Here is a 15,733-nt window from a genome sequence, read left to right as displayed (position 1 = left end):
TCAGTGTCCTGAAAGCAAACTGGTTTCGACTTGAGTTTTTGTTCTTTGGAGTGGTCTTTTGAACATGGAAGAGGAAAGTGTGTCTTAAATTCACATGTATGCTTTAAAATGATAAGACGGGATGATTTTTACATATTTCAGCCTTCAGTTTGAGTGACAGGTAGTACTGAAGTGTGAAAAACGATGGAGATGCAACCAGAAGTTAAGCTTTTAATAATAAGAAAATTGCCACGAGGATTTACGTGGAGGTATCATTCTTCTCATTCCTCCCAACCGCAGCAGAACGCCTGCCTTTCGCTCGCAAAGTGCGTTTTCAGCAATAGTAGCGATAGCCTAATAATACTCTTTTAAAATCAATGAAAACACTACGAAGAATGGTTTGGAAGCCTCTAAGCTAGGCGGGAGCCATCAGTGAGACAGTAACAAGAAACTGCAAACTTTACTGTTTTACTAACACTTTAAAATATTTTAAAACTCTAGATTTCAGCTTTTCAGCTACCTTTTGGGCCCCACTCTCTGTAACAGTTGTCCAAAATTGTGACTTCAGTTGTGCCAGTGAAATTTATTGGACTATAGCTTTTACACACTACATTTTTGGGAGGCTGCATTTATCAGAATCGTTGCTAAATACGTTTTTACGTTATATTTCTAAAACCTAATGTGCTTTTTGCACATTTATTTGCATACAGAGAGGTTGTGGGGTCTCCATCCTTAGAGATATGTAAAACCTGACTGGAAAGGACCCTGAGCAACCAGCTCTGGGTGACCCTGCATGGAGCTGGTCCCTTCCAACCTCCCCCATTCCATGGTTCAGTGGGAGGCCAGAGCAAACGCTCTCCTAAATGCCCTTTTAGTCATTTGGTGAGAGCCTTATTTAGCAAGAAAGAAAGAACTACCACCACCAAACCCTACTTTTTTTTTTTTTTTTTTTTTTGTCTTGCCCTGTGAACCAGCATAGCAGAATATCGATAAAGCCCAAGCAGGAAGGTTTAATGCATGCCAGGTCTTGAGGAGGAGACCCTGTCATTGCTGACAGCTTTGCCTTTTGTCACTGTCGTTTCTGTTCCTGTCGTGCCTGGTGAGTGCAATCAGACGTCAGCCTCTCGGTGCCAGCCATAGCGTACTGCCAGTACAGAAACGGGTCTTGGTCCCTTGGTTAAAGACAGATGGAATAGTTTAAGCATTTCTGAATTTTTAAACAAGGGATAAGGGAAATTGCTTTAATTGTTACAGTGGGAACACCTAGGTAGTGTAGTACAATGTAATAACCTTGTAACCTAAACGTCATAATAAATTTTGTCAGACTGAAATTTATTGGCTTGTAGAATGGAAACATTTTTAGACTTTTTTTTTTCTTTTTTTTTTTTTTTTTTTTTTAAGCTAGGCATTGCTGCAGCTAATGTGCTGTTCTCTTTACTGGGGAGAGCTGGACCCAGTGACCAGGACTGGCACGGCTCCGCGCTTTCTGTGGCAGGCACAACACAGACATCATATGTCAGGGCTATTTGGCACAATACAGCAGTTTCGCCCTAATGTCTGAATTTCTTTACTTTTGTGGGTTTGAATCAAATCCCTAAAGTTACTTGAACATAGCTTTTTGTTGGTGGTTGTTTTTTGGTTGGTGGGTTTATTTTTTTTTCTTTTTTCTTTTTTTTTTTTTTTTGTAGTTCAGTATTAATAATAGGTCAATTGCAACTTTTCTTGTGGTCATGTTGCTGACAACATCTGTCTAATCTTACTCTCTGTGGCCTCTTGGAACATTCGCTTTTAACACCCACACAGAGAAGATATTTCAAGAAATTTCCTCTGAAGTTTATGCAAAGTAAACAGATTATTTTTTTTCCCTGAAAAGTACTGCACAAAGCAGATCTTTCTCCATCAATTCATGCTGAAATTTCCTTGCATGCATTTCAAACTCCTATGCTAGTCCAGGGTCTTAACCCAGTGAAAGCTTTAAATCTCATTTTTGTGGTACCTTAAATAGTTTGTTACTTTGTTTTCTTTTTAAAAAGGGTCAAAATGAAACATACACGAAGTGGTATAGGTTGGCACGGCTTCAAGATGCTAGCTCAACAGTTTGATCCGTTGCTTTCTCCTGCTTTCTCGCTGCAGGTGTTACACACCTAGCAAAGCTGAATTTGTGTGAATTGTGTCATCTAAATGATGACCTAAATTGCTAAGCCACTGATATTGCTTAATTCTGCCTCAAGAGTCGCACCTATCCAGATAATCTCTAAACTTTGGCCCATTGATCTCATTAAGAGCAAACTGCCTCCCTCTTGATTGGCGGTGTTATCTTTTTTAGTATTTATTCGTTTTTAGAATAGAAATACAGAAATATCTGTCTAGGTGTTACTCATCGTCTGTGTTACTTTCTGGGGTTTTCAGGGTGTAAATCAGAGCAGTAAATTTACAGTAGAGTTTTAATCTTCTTTACCCCTTCCCCCATGATTCTAGTACCTTCACTTGAGCACATTCCTTACTACGTAGTTACTCCTGTCCTGTTAGTAGTTGTTTCAAAATGTTTTTTTCCTAAAGAACTGTGGCCTGAGTATAGTTGCGTGTCTGTGGCAATGAGGAGGCCTTGCAAACACCCAAGGCTGAGCACTCTGGTCGTCCCTCCCTGAGCTGCCTATGTGCTAAAGTGTTTTTAGAATTAGGTTGTATTATGCTGCTGCAGCAGCTTAACCTTAAGCTTGAATATATACATTAAAGTCAGCGACTCTCCCATATGTTTAAGAGCTTTGGTAGGTGATGACATGTCGGCATAAAATTCTGTAAATATGCCTAAAGGATCAGGTTTAATTATGACTTTCCACAGTGATAAAAAAGGTGAAACAAGTCCATTTCAACAAATCAGGAGTGAATGGTTTAAGGGTCCTGGGCACTGAATGAGGCCCCCGCTGTCCTGCTGAGGAGAATGTGCTCCTTTCAGCAGCTCAGAAACTTCACCGTCAAGTTTAAATTTCAGCCCAGTATGTAAATTTGGGTGTTTTCTTCTCTGCAGTATCAAGCTATAAAGTGTCCTTCTAGAAAACACACACCACCATCATCACGCTGTATATTTGCACTACTGGTTTCGGTGCAGTGAGAGACTGGGAACGTGCTTGATTTTGAAGATCACAGATGTGCTTTGTTCTCATGAGTAAATATTTTGGAATGTCATTGCAGAGAACCCTTCCAAATATTTTGTGTTCAGCAATTTTTGTCATTCGCAGCCTTACTCTCTTCCTTTTTGTCGCGTGGAATTTCATGCTTGCTAGCATGTAATATTTTAATTTTAAAATATTCAGCTTGCCCAGCAGAGTTTGCCAATGCCATGCCTTGTACCGCACGTAAAAACATGCAACACACATGCCTTTTACTGAAGAGAGACTGAGCGTGCTGTTTTCTTTGCAGATCATAGCTGAGCTTAAGACAACGGTTGCATCCCTGGCGGAGGAGAGCAGCCGGCAGCAGCTCACCGCCCAGCAGCAGCTGCAGGAAGTTGTACAGAAGTTTGAAGATACGAAGCAGCAGCTGATAACGGATAATGACCGAGCGATCAAGGTAATCTGGGGAGTGTAGTCACCCGTGCTGCTGGCTGTTGGAGTGTAATTAAAAGTTCTGCAGTAGGCAGATGAATGCAGTTATCATTCCTGTTCGCACAGTGCTCGCTGGTTCCGTTCGCTGGACCTTTGACTTTGACGTATCTGACGACTCAGGCGCTCTCCTCTAGCTGATCAGGCGTCTGCGTTACACGTTGGCTTTTGGCGAGTCTAATCCATCCACTTCAGTCAAATACTTAAAACTTTCCTGTTTTCTTTCTTTTACTGGTGACTTAGATATTTTAACATATTTTCAGCACCTTTATACAGTGCTTTCAGTACTTGGGGTAAAAAAAAAAAAAAAAGCTGAGAAGTAGGAGAGCTGAGCTGCACCACCTGAGAGCCAGCGGCACAGGACAGCACGGGCTTTAGCCTGGTTTTCACAAAACACTCAACTTGCATGTTTAAGGATGCAATGAAGGAAAGTATGTTCTTAGGTTCCATTGCAAACTAGATGCAAAATCTGTGCTGAATACAAATGGGATAAAGTATTTATTATTCGTAACTTTTTTTGTTGGATTAGATTTCCATACATTTTGCATCAGAGTTGCGTTCTCTGGCCTTTTTCAAAGCAGCTTTGATTGATTATGGGTTCTGGCCATTTGGACTCTGCTCCTTGCTGCTTTGACACCTTGATTCAAAGTGGCTGCAGAGAATCCCACCTGCAGAAGCAAGCAGAATTATTTTCCAAACATTTTTCCTTTCAGAGTAGTAAAGAGCAATGGAAAATTTTTCAAACTATATAATCTGCTAGGGTTGACAACGAAAACACTTCATTAAAAGTTGTATAGAAGAAGGAAATTCCTTTTTTTTTTTCTTCTTCATAAAGCCCTCTACTAGTACCAAACAAAGAATTACATTGTTAAATCTAGAAACTCATGAAAAACATGAACTCCTACGGTTTGTCTAACTTGTGCTGTAAAGAAACCATGGGAGCTTTTACATGTTAGAACTATCTGATGTTCAATTACGGTACAGTTAATGTTGTGCTCTATATTGAATGATTTGCATAATGAAATTAGGTTGACATTACTATCTTATCATCTGTGGAGTGTTCTTTTTCCTTTCTTTCGTAAATTGTTTAATGATTTTTTTTTTTCTTAAGGAAAATATCTGCCTTTATTTCTGTGTGTGTTGAGGAGCAGAAATTTCTTTCTGATCATTCCGTAGTCTCTTCTGTCAAAGCTATAACTGTTATCATGTCGGCTATAATCTGCTATCCAAACAGAATCACCAGAGGGAGTTTGCGTTATCACTAGGCTCTACAAACAGAATTCAAAAAATCACATTCCTGAGGGGTATAGGTGGATTTTGCCACTTTAGGAAAATGTCCTGTTTGTAGTTCTCCGCTTTTGCAGTGGCCACCTAGATACAGAGACCTGGAGACAGTGGGACAGTCTTCCGTGTAGTCAGATACATGCTGTAATTCCAGTTATCATGCTTACTTTTTTGAGTTATATGTTTGAAAAACATGTTTTAGACAGTTTACCAGGGTTTTTTTCTGAGCACCTGGGTGCAAATACTACCGTTGCATTTGTAGCTTCACTTAAACTCAGTTACTTTCAGTGGAAATAGTTCAGCTGTTGGTATGGTTCGGTGTTGAACACTAATGGTTATAGGTTGTATGAAATCCTTCTCCATGTAAATCTGTGTTCAGCTATTATAAACTTAATTTTTATGTTATTACCTCACAATGTAATGGAATACATAAAACCCACAGAGGGATTCTGCACGGGGTTTCTGAGCAGGTGTCCCAGAGAGCTTTTTGTACGGGTACTGTGAGCATGTGTTCTGTAAGATTTGGTCAACCTGGGGAAGAAATTGCAGGAGCTGTTCCTCATGGAGTTCTTGAACTTTGTTTAATATCATTAATATTCTACTACTTAAAAAAATCTTCCTTTGAAACCACTGATTTAATGGAAACTTGCTGAAAGCCAGATACCCAAACAGTTCTTAGGAAGGTAAACTGCTGTGTATACTTCTGGAAACAGAAAGAGCTGGGTTTAGTATTTGATCACTTGGTATTTTGAAGGATCACACAAACTTCTAGATGAGCATATGCAGAAATACTTTGCTTTTTATTAGCCCGGGGCAAAAAAAAATTGGTTTGGGTGAAAGTGGAATCATAGGTGCTCTGGAGATGGGGAACAACATCTGACCTAGGGCAAGCTGAAGACCTTGAGAGATGATGAAGAAACATTCTAAAAACAAAGCAATTCCTAGTATAGCATAGGCCTTTGGGAAGACTTAATATAGTATAAGCTATTAAAAAGACTATCGTTAAAAAGTGGGCATTTGCTAAATATAATGTTGGTTTAAACGAACGTTGAGGAACAGATTGCAATTTCCTTTCTATGCTCTCGGGTGACTTCCTGTAAGACCTTCCAATTATTATTTCCTTTCAAAGGGAGAAATGCATTTTTACAGAAACCAACTGGCTCTCAGAGAACTTTTGGATTTAGTCAGTAAAGTGATATCCAGATGTGGATGCCATAATACCTGATTTTGATGTTAATTCAAATTCCTGACTCTCTTTGCTAGGTAAAGATTTCTAAATTGCCATTTTTTCATGATTGCATCCATTTCCTTAATCTTGATTAGGTGTTTTAAATAATATCTTAAACATTAGTATAAAAGAGTAAATGAAACTTCTAAGAACATTTCGCTTCTTTTGACAGCCCAAAATCCCAATCTGAGCAACCCTTTTTGGCTTCAGGTGGCCTCTGGTTGGGTCAGTTTGAGGCAAAGGCTTCAGAGACTTGGCGTTTCATGTTACACCGTGATTTGTCTGGCCTAAGGGCAAGTCAAACTTTGTGCTGGCAGAATCGTAAAATCGGGATAAAATTGTGGCTCATCGCATTCCTTTCTTGTGGCTTGTAAGGCAACCAGTCGGGATGCCGTGGAATCGCGACGTCGAACAGCCAAGCGCGATGGAGCAGGGGTCTGGCAACCGAGCGACTCCTGCGCTGCCTTTTCGCTGCTGTTGGGTTCGAGCCTGCTGGGATTACGACAGCGCTGGCGCGGAGAGCGATCCCCAAAGCCTGTCAGTGCCGCGGAGATATCTTTGCTTTGAACTTCACAGGATTTGCGTTCTTTGGAGCAGAGTGCAAGGACGCTGGGCTGGCCTGGCACGGGGAAAACCCAGCACAGCTCACCTGGCCTCTGTGCCATGCCTCTCCCATGCTGTGCTTACACTTCAAAGATCAGGAATCATTGGTTTAGACCATAGGATTAGTGGAGAGCACAATTATATGAATGCCCTGCAGATGCTTGGAAAAGCTGCTGAAATTGCCATGTCTGTTAACCCAGTTGCGATGCTTTAGACTGGGATTTCAGAAGGCACCTTCCAGTAAGGGTCTGGGTGCCGAGCTCCTGAGAATGCCTGTGCAGGAGCTACCTTGGTCATTGAAGTGTTGTGTAAACTTATAAAGGCTAAATTTAAACTAGCTTTCTTGCATCCCTAGCAATTCATTTTGAACTAGCATTCGTTGCTAGATAGCAATCTAGCCGCAACAACCCGGAGCTCAGTACAGTCAAACGGTCAGAGGATTTACCGACCTGGTGGCTGGTGGGGCTTGGCACTGGCATGAAGCTGATTGCATTGTAGAGATACCTGGAGGTTATTTATGAAACCCCAGCCTTAGGTGCTTTTTTTTCCTTTTTTTCTTTTTTCTTTTTTTTTTTTTTTTTATTTTAAATGAAATCCTTTTGGATTCTGCGATTGAAAGTTCAAAACAGTTTCTGGGTTTGGAACTGCAAAACATGTTCAGAGCGTTTTAATGTAGAAGCTCATGGCCAAGTGGGGACTCCACATCAAAAAGTAGATTCTGGAAAGAAATGGATGATGGAGAGCATGCAGTGACAAACCACAACAGAAAAGGGAGAAAATTATGCTTTTTTGCCAGAGGAACCACATTTGTTCTTTGGCTCATATTACAGATTCTAGGATTCTGTTCTATCCCCTGAATTAACACCAAAATTTCATTAGCAAAACAGGGTTTGAAGATGACATATTTCAACACTTTGTGTGTCAGCCAGCTTATGATCAGATTAATTCTGTTAATAAATAAGACTTAAAGGATTTCTAGGAAAGAATGTCATATAATAATGTTCCTCTTCATATGAAAAATTTTGAAGCAGTTGTTTTCTTTGTTAGGTTTAAAAACGTTGAGAGGGAAAAAAAGTCAAAATTGTATTTTATGGTCACAGCAGAACAAAGGGCAAAACTTCTGGTTCTAAATTATCTGGCACTGTGTGGGCCCTGGGTGTTCTCAGCATCGTCATGTATTTGTTAGATGCCGTTGTATCTTGGAGCACAAGATAATTTTCTCTAATCAAAGGTTGGACTGAGGGTTTTCTCAACACAGTGAAATTTCTCAATGCAATTATAACAAATCATTCTAATGAATCATTCTAATTTGTTGATGTAGGGGTCTAAGCAGAGCTAACTGTCAGTGGTTTAGATGTCCTTGTTAGTGCTTATCAAGGGAGGAGAGGTGTCGGAGAGCACACAGCCTGCACTGACCTGACCGAGGGTTCAGCGAAGCAGCATTTTTGGTCTTGTCTTACAAATGAGACGCTGGAGGGTAAAGTCTTGACTTTGTCCGTTTGTGGCAAAGATGGAGATGAACCCTGGGCTCCTAAGCTCCGGGTCCACACCTCTGTTGGGGCATCAGCCCTTTGGCGAGAAGAGTTTCAGGATCCAGCCAGCAACAGGACCGTGCAGCGCTGTGTGGTTGCAGGGATACTGGAAGTGCTGAGCCCCCATCTAACCGGTACGCTCGGGGTCTCATCAGACCCTTTTCGGAAAGCTGGGCCAGTTCCGTTCGTCACCTTTTTGTTAAGGCTGCTGACAAGTCTCCAAGCCTTGGCGAATAAAGCGGGAACAATTTACATGTTCGGCATTTTCTTTGTTTTTACAGCAGAAAGACTGTAATGACTGCTTGTTCAGAAGGCTATGGCCATGTGTCACTGATAGCAGAGGACATTAATTAGGAAACAAAAGCCTCAAAAGCTTTTAATACAGTGAAAGAAAAATGAAAATCTAAAACTTAAAGTGAAGACACTTTATTTCAAGGACTTTTTGCTGAGTCCTGGCTTGCTCTCTTCTCCACCATACATTGGTGCAGTAGGGTTAGCTGTTGCAGTCTAGACTGCTGTTGAATAGCTGCATAATGAACTTTTGTCAAGAAGACCTACATTTTTAATAAGCTTTTTAAAGTATTTTATTTTTTGTGTGAACTTGACAGAAGGTGTAGGGGGTTTGTTTGGTTGTTTTGGATTTTTTTCAGCTAACAGTGCCCGTAAAAAGGAGGTCAGCATTTCGCTGTTGAAGCTGACGTTGACTCATGTCTTACAAGACATCTGGTCAGAACATGCATTACTGTGTGCGATGGTTCGATGGCCACAGACGTGCCAGATTCTGTCAGTCACTGAAGATCTTCAGAGATGTCTGTGTCACAGAGTTCTCCAGAGGGATCTCAAATCCATCTGATTGCTTTTGTGGCTAAACATTACCACGATAGACCAGTTGGCATGGAGCGATAAACAGTTTTAAGGGACCAGCTTGATGTTAAATACGTGGAGTCATTTTTCATGGGTTTCTCTCTCTTTGTCGATGACTTTAGTCTGTAATAAGATAATAACTCTGCAGTGTCTTTTATTAGCAGGGAATTACAAGGCACCAATGTTTGTACCTTAGCACTGTAAAGCAGCCCTGGAAATTTGCCAGGCAAATAACATTATCTTGCACATAATTTCCTATATTCTGTTTGATCAGCAAAGGAAGTCATGTCTTCCAAAAGGATGGGTAAATGAAATCGGCAGGTCTTTTACGGTTTTCCTTCTTCTTTTACATGAGGTCCAAACTCTGAGGCACGTGTTTTTCCACACTCTTTGTTTATATGAATATTAGCTTCACCCTGGTTCTGCCTGTTAATGAAACGAGGGTTTAGCCCCGAGTTGTGCAACTGTGGCTCATGCTCTGCCTCTTGGTTCCATTCCACGGTTGTCTTGAAAAGGCTGTATGGACACATTCACTAGAAATGGTAATACCAACAGGCTGACTTTTGTGTAAAGGTTAGGTAGGTATTGATCGCAACTGAAACTCGGGTTTCAGAAAGTCCTCTCCCCTTTGCAAAATCATCTCTTTTTCTGTGGCCACAGAAATGATTTCATTGTCTGAAGCGTAGTACCTTCTCGTCGGAGCTACAGGGTTTCAGATGTTTGGCCAATGAGGCGATGCAAGTGGCTGAGCATCTGTAAGTACTTTATAATATCTTTGACATGCTTTGTAAGACAAAGAATTGAGTCATCTTTTTCTTTTTTTTTTCTTTTTTTCTTTTTTTTTCTTCTTTTTTTTTTTTTTTTCCTGCAGCAAACTCTGCACTCTGGCATTTTTCTTGACTTTTCATGTCTCAACACATTGAAGAACTTACCGTGGCCAGCAGCAAAATCATACTTACAAGTTTTATAAAAGACTAGAACTAGTGCTTGTCTAGTCCTCTGAACTGCAGGCCAGTTTTATCCGGCAGGTTTAAAAGTTTGGTTCTTTACTTTTTCCTACATTCTCATTGTTGTCCTTGGTGTCTTGCTTTCCCTCCAGAAGACACTTTGCTGCATGAAGTCTTTTTTATTCTTCTTTTAGCCCTAGAAGGGATGCCACCTTACATCTCCCAGTCTCCAAATTACAGAATTAAAGACTCCGTAAATGCATAATCATAATAAATATAAAGTCTTATATAGCTATGCTATCAGTTTCTGTTAATGAGGTGGACTATGCTAATTTTGCACTGGAAAAACAGCAAAAAAGAATTAAAGCAAGCCGTAAAATTCACTACTTTAACTGAAGAGGCAGGAGTAATAACACTGAGTGGGGTCTTAGGCAATTAGAAAGGTACAGGGGAAACACTCTTAGTAGCAAGTGTTAAGTAACACTGACATAAGCCTACACAGCTAATAAGATAGGGCAGACAATGTGTATAACTATGATATGAGAAAATGAAAATTAGCTTTTTTAAGGCTGCTGTGATGGTTACAGTTTGCTGTTGCATTTCAAAGATGTTTTACTCTCCAAAGAGCACAGGGGCTTTTATGTGGAGGAGAAAGTAGCGCTTAGAAAGGCAGGGCTGGGGAGATACCCAGAAGTTACGAGGCAGACCGCCTGGGAGGAAGAGCCTGTGCTCAAAAGTCTGGGGCTCTACTGGAGAGAAGAAAAGAAAAAAAAAGAAGATAAAGATAAAAACAAGTGTCTAACGTCCTCCAAACACAGGGCATCTGTAAAACAGTCTGTGCATAGGACTGTGTAGACTTTCCAAGGGTTGTTCTTTGTTCCAGTTCCAGTGAGTTCCTGGAACGCAGCCGCCTTCCCTGCTCCTGGAACGGCCTTGACTGCAGGGCTTCTCCAGCCGTGTAGGTGGAAACACAATATGTGTGAACCGTGTATTCAACCAACAAAAGACTGCTGGAGAAAATGACATCTTCAAAGCAAACCTTCCGTAGTCCACAAACATTTATTACTCTGTAGTAAAGATTTTTAAAGCCTGGCACGGTAACACAAGTTAGAGGGTTTGGCAAATAGAGATGTGGGGATGTGGACCTGGTCTACTTATCAACAGATATTTCTCTTAGATATCTTTCTTATGGCATGGCTCATCCCGGGAGCAGGCTGAAATAGCACCAGACTGCACTGGCTGATTCCAGCCTGCCTACACAATTTCCACTATTTGTGTAAACATTTTTTTGCAAAACTGTACGTTCTTCTATAGGTTGCTGTTGGTTTTGTACTAATCGTGGTGCTGGCTGCTCCAGGGATATCAGCAGGAGAGAGTCACTGAGGATTTCAGCTTTATGCATTAAAATGCTCTTGCCAAAGTGAGTGTTGACTTTAGAAATCTTCAGATTCCATTTAGAATTTTCTGCTGGCTCTCTGGCTTTATGTGTAACTGAAACTCAAGCAGATCAAATATCAGAGCATTTTTTAAAAAACGACTGGCTAACACTTGAATGGCAGATCACAGTGAAATAGAAATATCTTTGTTAAACTTACCATTTTCATAATAGTTGGACTTTCGTAAGCGTAACAAGAGAAACCTGGTGAATCTGATACCTGCACGGGGTTAACTATTTACCAATATTTAAAGGCAGGGTAGCAGTAGAATCAAGTGGTCAGTAGCATTTGCAGCTCTTGGAGGGCATTGCCCTTATTTTCTGTAACTAGAGTAGTTTTTTCCATACAAATGAAAATACCTATTGTTGCCTTAGCATTAAAAGATTAGTTACAAAAAGCTAGTAAAGGAAAGCAGCCAAAGCTGCCATATTTCTGCCACTTTCTTGCATCAGTGGAGTTGAGAATAAAGGAACTTTCCAAGTTACAGTACTGTACTTGAAAAGGAAAAAAGTATGCGGTGACTTTTATCTGTGTATTCAGTAGATCAGATGGCAAACTCACCCAGACAGCCTAGCAGGGGAGCAGCTTCTGCTTCTCTCAGTAAGCCCCGAGTGGTGTGAAGCAGCACCAAGTACAACATCAAAAGATACAAATATGCATCGAGTGTGAAGTTTGGAGGTTTTAAGCACATCTGATTAGCACAACTTGTATATCTGTGAGTTCTAGCTCTGACTTTCTCACAGATTAATGTTCAGCAGAAGTGGCTTTTTCATCTCACAAATTTATGTGAGAGGTTAAACCTATAAATACTGTCACCAGACCTGACCCTTCAGATCCTTGATATAAACCTATCCTGTTTCCTTCTAGCATCAATCGCCCCATTGTGCCCAGCTAGAAAATGTGAGAGGTAGCTGTCAGCCAAATTTTTTTCTAGAAGAACGGGATTGTTTTAATTGAATGTTATTATCAGCCAGTTCTTGTGGTTTGACATGGATTCAGAATGAAGCAGTTCATCTGCTTAAAGAATGCGTAGGCACTAATGTAATAACCTCAGTAAGTTTTCGGATGCCTCCATCCTAAGGGAAATTGGTTTGACTTGCCCTTCAGTGGAAATTTTGTGTACTGTTGGCATCCAAAATAGCACTAGAGTCCAGAAACAGGAGAAATTATTTTCCTGTGTATCGTACTTTGCTCCTTTTCCCATTAAAATCTGTATTGTAAACATTTTCAGTCGGGCTGGGTACACCTTGTTGCCTTGCAGTTCAGGGAAACCGTCTCTACATGTTCATGTAGTACATGTGTCTATAAGAAAGTGAAAGTAGGTTAGTTTTATCAAAAATGCACTTTATTCCTTGAGCCTTTTGCACATGGATTGTGCATACTCCATCTTGCATGGGGTTTGGGATGCTCCCCCAGGAGTGGTTTATTGCAGCCGATTCATGCACAGCCTGTGCTGCGTTGATTCTCATCATTGATGGACGGGATTTGATACAGTCAATGTTTTATTTGTTGACCCTTGAACACGTTCATGAAGAAGACTGAGGACTTGAGGCTGAAGCTTATGGGGGAGACTGGGAACCTCGAGGCTGAAGCTTTTTCTTAAGCTCGCCTGTGCAGTCATCAACAGTTTTATATCTTTGGCCTCTTCAGGAAGCCTGAGGTCTGTCTGCTGGTGAGGAGATCATTTTGTGGAGCAAAAAGAGTTCACCTGTTTTCTTCTTCAGGGGGCTGTCTATGAAAGTTATTCTCAGGAAACTGAAACAAGCGTTGCCTACGGGATAAAATTTAGGACTCTAAATGAGCTTCTTGGCAATATCCCCTTCAAAACTGCCAGATAACAGAGGACTGGAAGAGCGGTAAAGCAGAGATTCGTCAAGCACAAGAACTTACTCCTCTGACACAGCCACTTTTTGACTTCTACTGTTACTAAAACTGTCTCTATTTATTTTTAGTTCAAGCTTTCACGGCACTGAAGTCAGTAACTTCAATTAAGTCAATATGTTAATAAATACAAGACCAAATCCTTCAGGACTGCTGCATGTTCCTATAGGAATCTGATCCCTGATAAAACACAAGCAGTTACCTGCAGTACTGGTGAAGGTACCTGTTGGAACTGCCTTCACCAGCCTGGTCAACCAAGAGACCCAGAATTTATACTTTTAGAGTTGACTGTCTCCTGCATTTGGCACCTCAAGACAAATATATCCTCAGTGAAAATCCCAGATTGCCAATTATGAAGAATTCATTAAGATCTGCTGAAGTTCAAAGCAGAAAGGCCAGTTCCTCGCAGGTCAGGGCAGCTCTTTTCACGGTTCCTGCTTTGCCTCCAGGAGCAGCTCATCTCCAGAACCTGTTTATTTTTCTGCCAGGACTGTTGGCAGGTGAATAGAGTCACATCAGATCACCTCATGAGTATTTTTATGCTGGAAACCTATGCCCTGAACATGCCATTTTCCTGGCCCAGCACGACATGAGATGATGGGTTCAAACCTGTCTGTGTTGGCCGTAGAAGACAAAACACGTGATGCACCGTTCCATTCCCTCTCGCAGATCTGCCGTAGAGTCACAGCTCGGGTTGGCGCTGGGGTTTGCTCTCCTGCACGTCAGACCACGGCGAAGGAATAATGCTTCTGCCTGGGGAGGAAGGAGAGCATCGCTTCGTCGCGTCCTGAAAACAAATCAGATCGTTTGTGAAACAAAAATGAGCGAATGCAAGTTCTTCTAGAACCAGACGAGGAGAAAACAAAACGGTCCCTTTTCCTGAGAAGGAGTTAGTTAGGACATGTCAAGGCTGCATGCAGCTGTGCCATGGCTTAGGACAGCGCAGCACTCGTGCAGTTGCCAGATGGGCAGCGGTGCTAGCCCAGGGTTCACCCAGGCTGCTGCCAGCTGCTGTCTTGGGTGCAACACTTTAGTTTCAGTAGAAGGTTGTACTACCCCTCTGTGTTAGAACTGTGGGAAAGACATTTAAATCCTGAAGTGCTGGAACGTTTCCCTTTGCATTTTCTGCTCAGGGACTGCCATGGGCGAGCTTGGCCTTTTTATTCCAGTTGCCAGCGTGACTCCCGTCTCACCTAGTGTCCACCCTTCCACCCCCAGGATCCAGCCTGGAGGAGGCACGGGATGAGGATGTGCTTACTCGGGGAGGGACGATGCCCCCGCGCCAGGACCCTCGGGCACTCTCTGTGCCGCCGCTCTCTGCCAAGCGTGTTACATAAAAGGGTGAAAGTACAAACGGGAGAAAACTAAAACATGAAAAGTGAGTCGGTTTGCTTACTGAGAAGCTTGGGAGAGGCAGAATGAAACTGTATAAAGAAAAATTCCGGCTACCAAATATCAGATACCCGCAGGGACACCTGCACAATTGGACCAAGCCAGAACTCTGCGGGCAGTGCAAAGGAGAAATCTAAGACGTGCATTGGCTCTCTCTGGCTTCAGAAAAAAACATTGCTTTTCTTGATAGGGCTATGTTTAAATTCCTTGGGGTTTTTATTCCTATTGTTAATATCGTTCATATCCTTTACAGCTTTGCACTTGTAACTCAGCAAGGCAAGCGAGTGATTACCAAAGGCTATGTAGCAACTTGAATCCCATCAGGGGATGGTCACGTCCCGCATACCTGGAAACACCTTTGACCACAGCTGTGCTCTGAGCTCCAAGGAGGAACTCATACCTGATGTCCTGTTTTCTTCCTCCTACCGGAATAACACATCACTTCTGCTGACATTGGTGTAAATCCAAAAAGCAAGGAGGGCACAGGACACCGTGAAGTACCTGTGTTGTGGTGTAACCCCAGCTGGCAGCTGAGCCCCCGCAGCCGCTCGCTCTCTGCGCCCCGCTGGGATGGGGGACGGAGTCGGATGGGTGAAGGGAGAGCGCTCGTGCCTTGGGGTAAAGGCAGTTTAATAGGTGAGGCGAAACCCGCGCTCGCGAGCCCAGCAAGACAAGGAATGCGTCACCACTCCGTGGGCAGGCGGGTGCTCAGCCGCGGCCGGGACAGCCGGGCTCCAGGCGCGTCACTGCTACTGGGAGGACAAACGCCATCACTCCGAGTGTCCCCCCTTCTCCTTCCCCCAGCTGTATGCCGTATGTGACGCCGTATGGTCTGGGCTCTCCCTCGGGACAGCTGTCCCGGCTGTGTCCCCCCACCTCCTTGTGCCCCCGCCTGCTGGCTGCTGGGGGGGCTGAGGGGCAGGGACGACCTGGACTCTGTGCACACGCTGCTCAGCAATAATAAAACCATCTCCATCGTATCAAC

General features: G+C 42.4%; 1 protein-coding gene across 3 annotated transcripts in view; it reads left to right on the top strand.

The window, feature by feature from the left end:
• The window catches only part of CEP112 (centrosomal protein 112), a 171,843-nt gene that overhangs the window by 125,955 nt on the left and 30,155 nt on the right, over positions 1-15,733 (top strand). For all 3 annotated transcript variants that reach the window (XM_056330394.1, XM_056330410.1, XM_056330402.1), the window contains one exon: positions 3,400-3,549. In XM_056330394.1, the coding sequence (XP_056186369.1) occupies positions 3,400-3,549 (150 nt within the window). The remainder of the gene's footprint in view (positions 1-3,399; positions 3,550-15,733) is intronic.

This window comes from Falco biarmicus, chromosome 1, assembly GCF_023638135.1.
Source record: "Falco biarmicus isolate bFalBia1 chromosome 1, bFalBia1.pri, whole genome shotgun sequence".
Lineage (NCBI taxonomy): Eukaryota > Metazoa > Chordata > Aves > Falconiformes > Falconidae > Falco > Falco biarmicus.
Note: the sequence above shows the minus strand (reverse complement) of the source record. Positions and strands in the feature narration are given on the sequence as shown.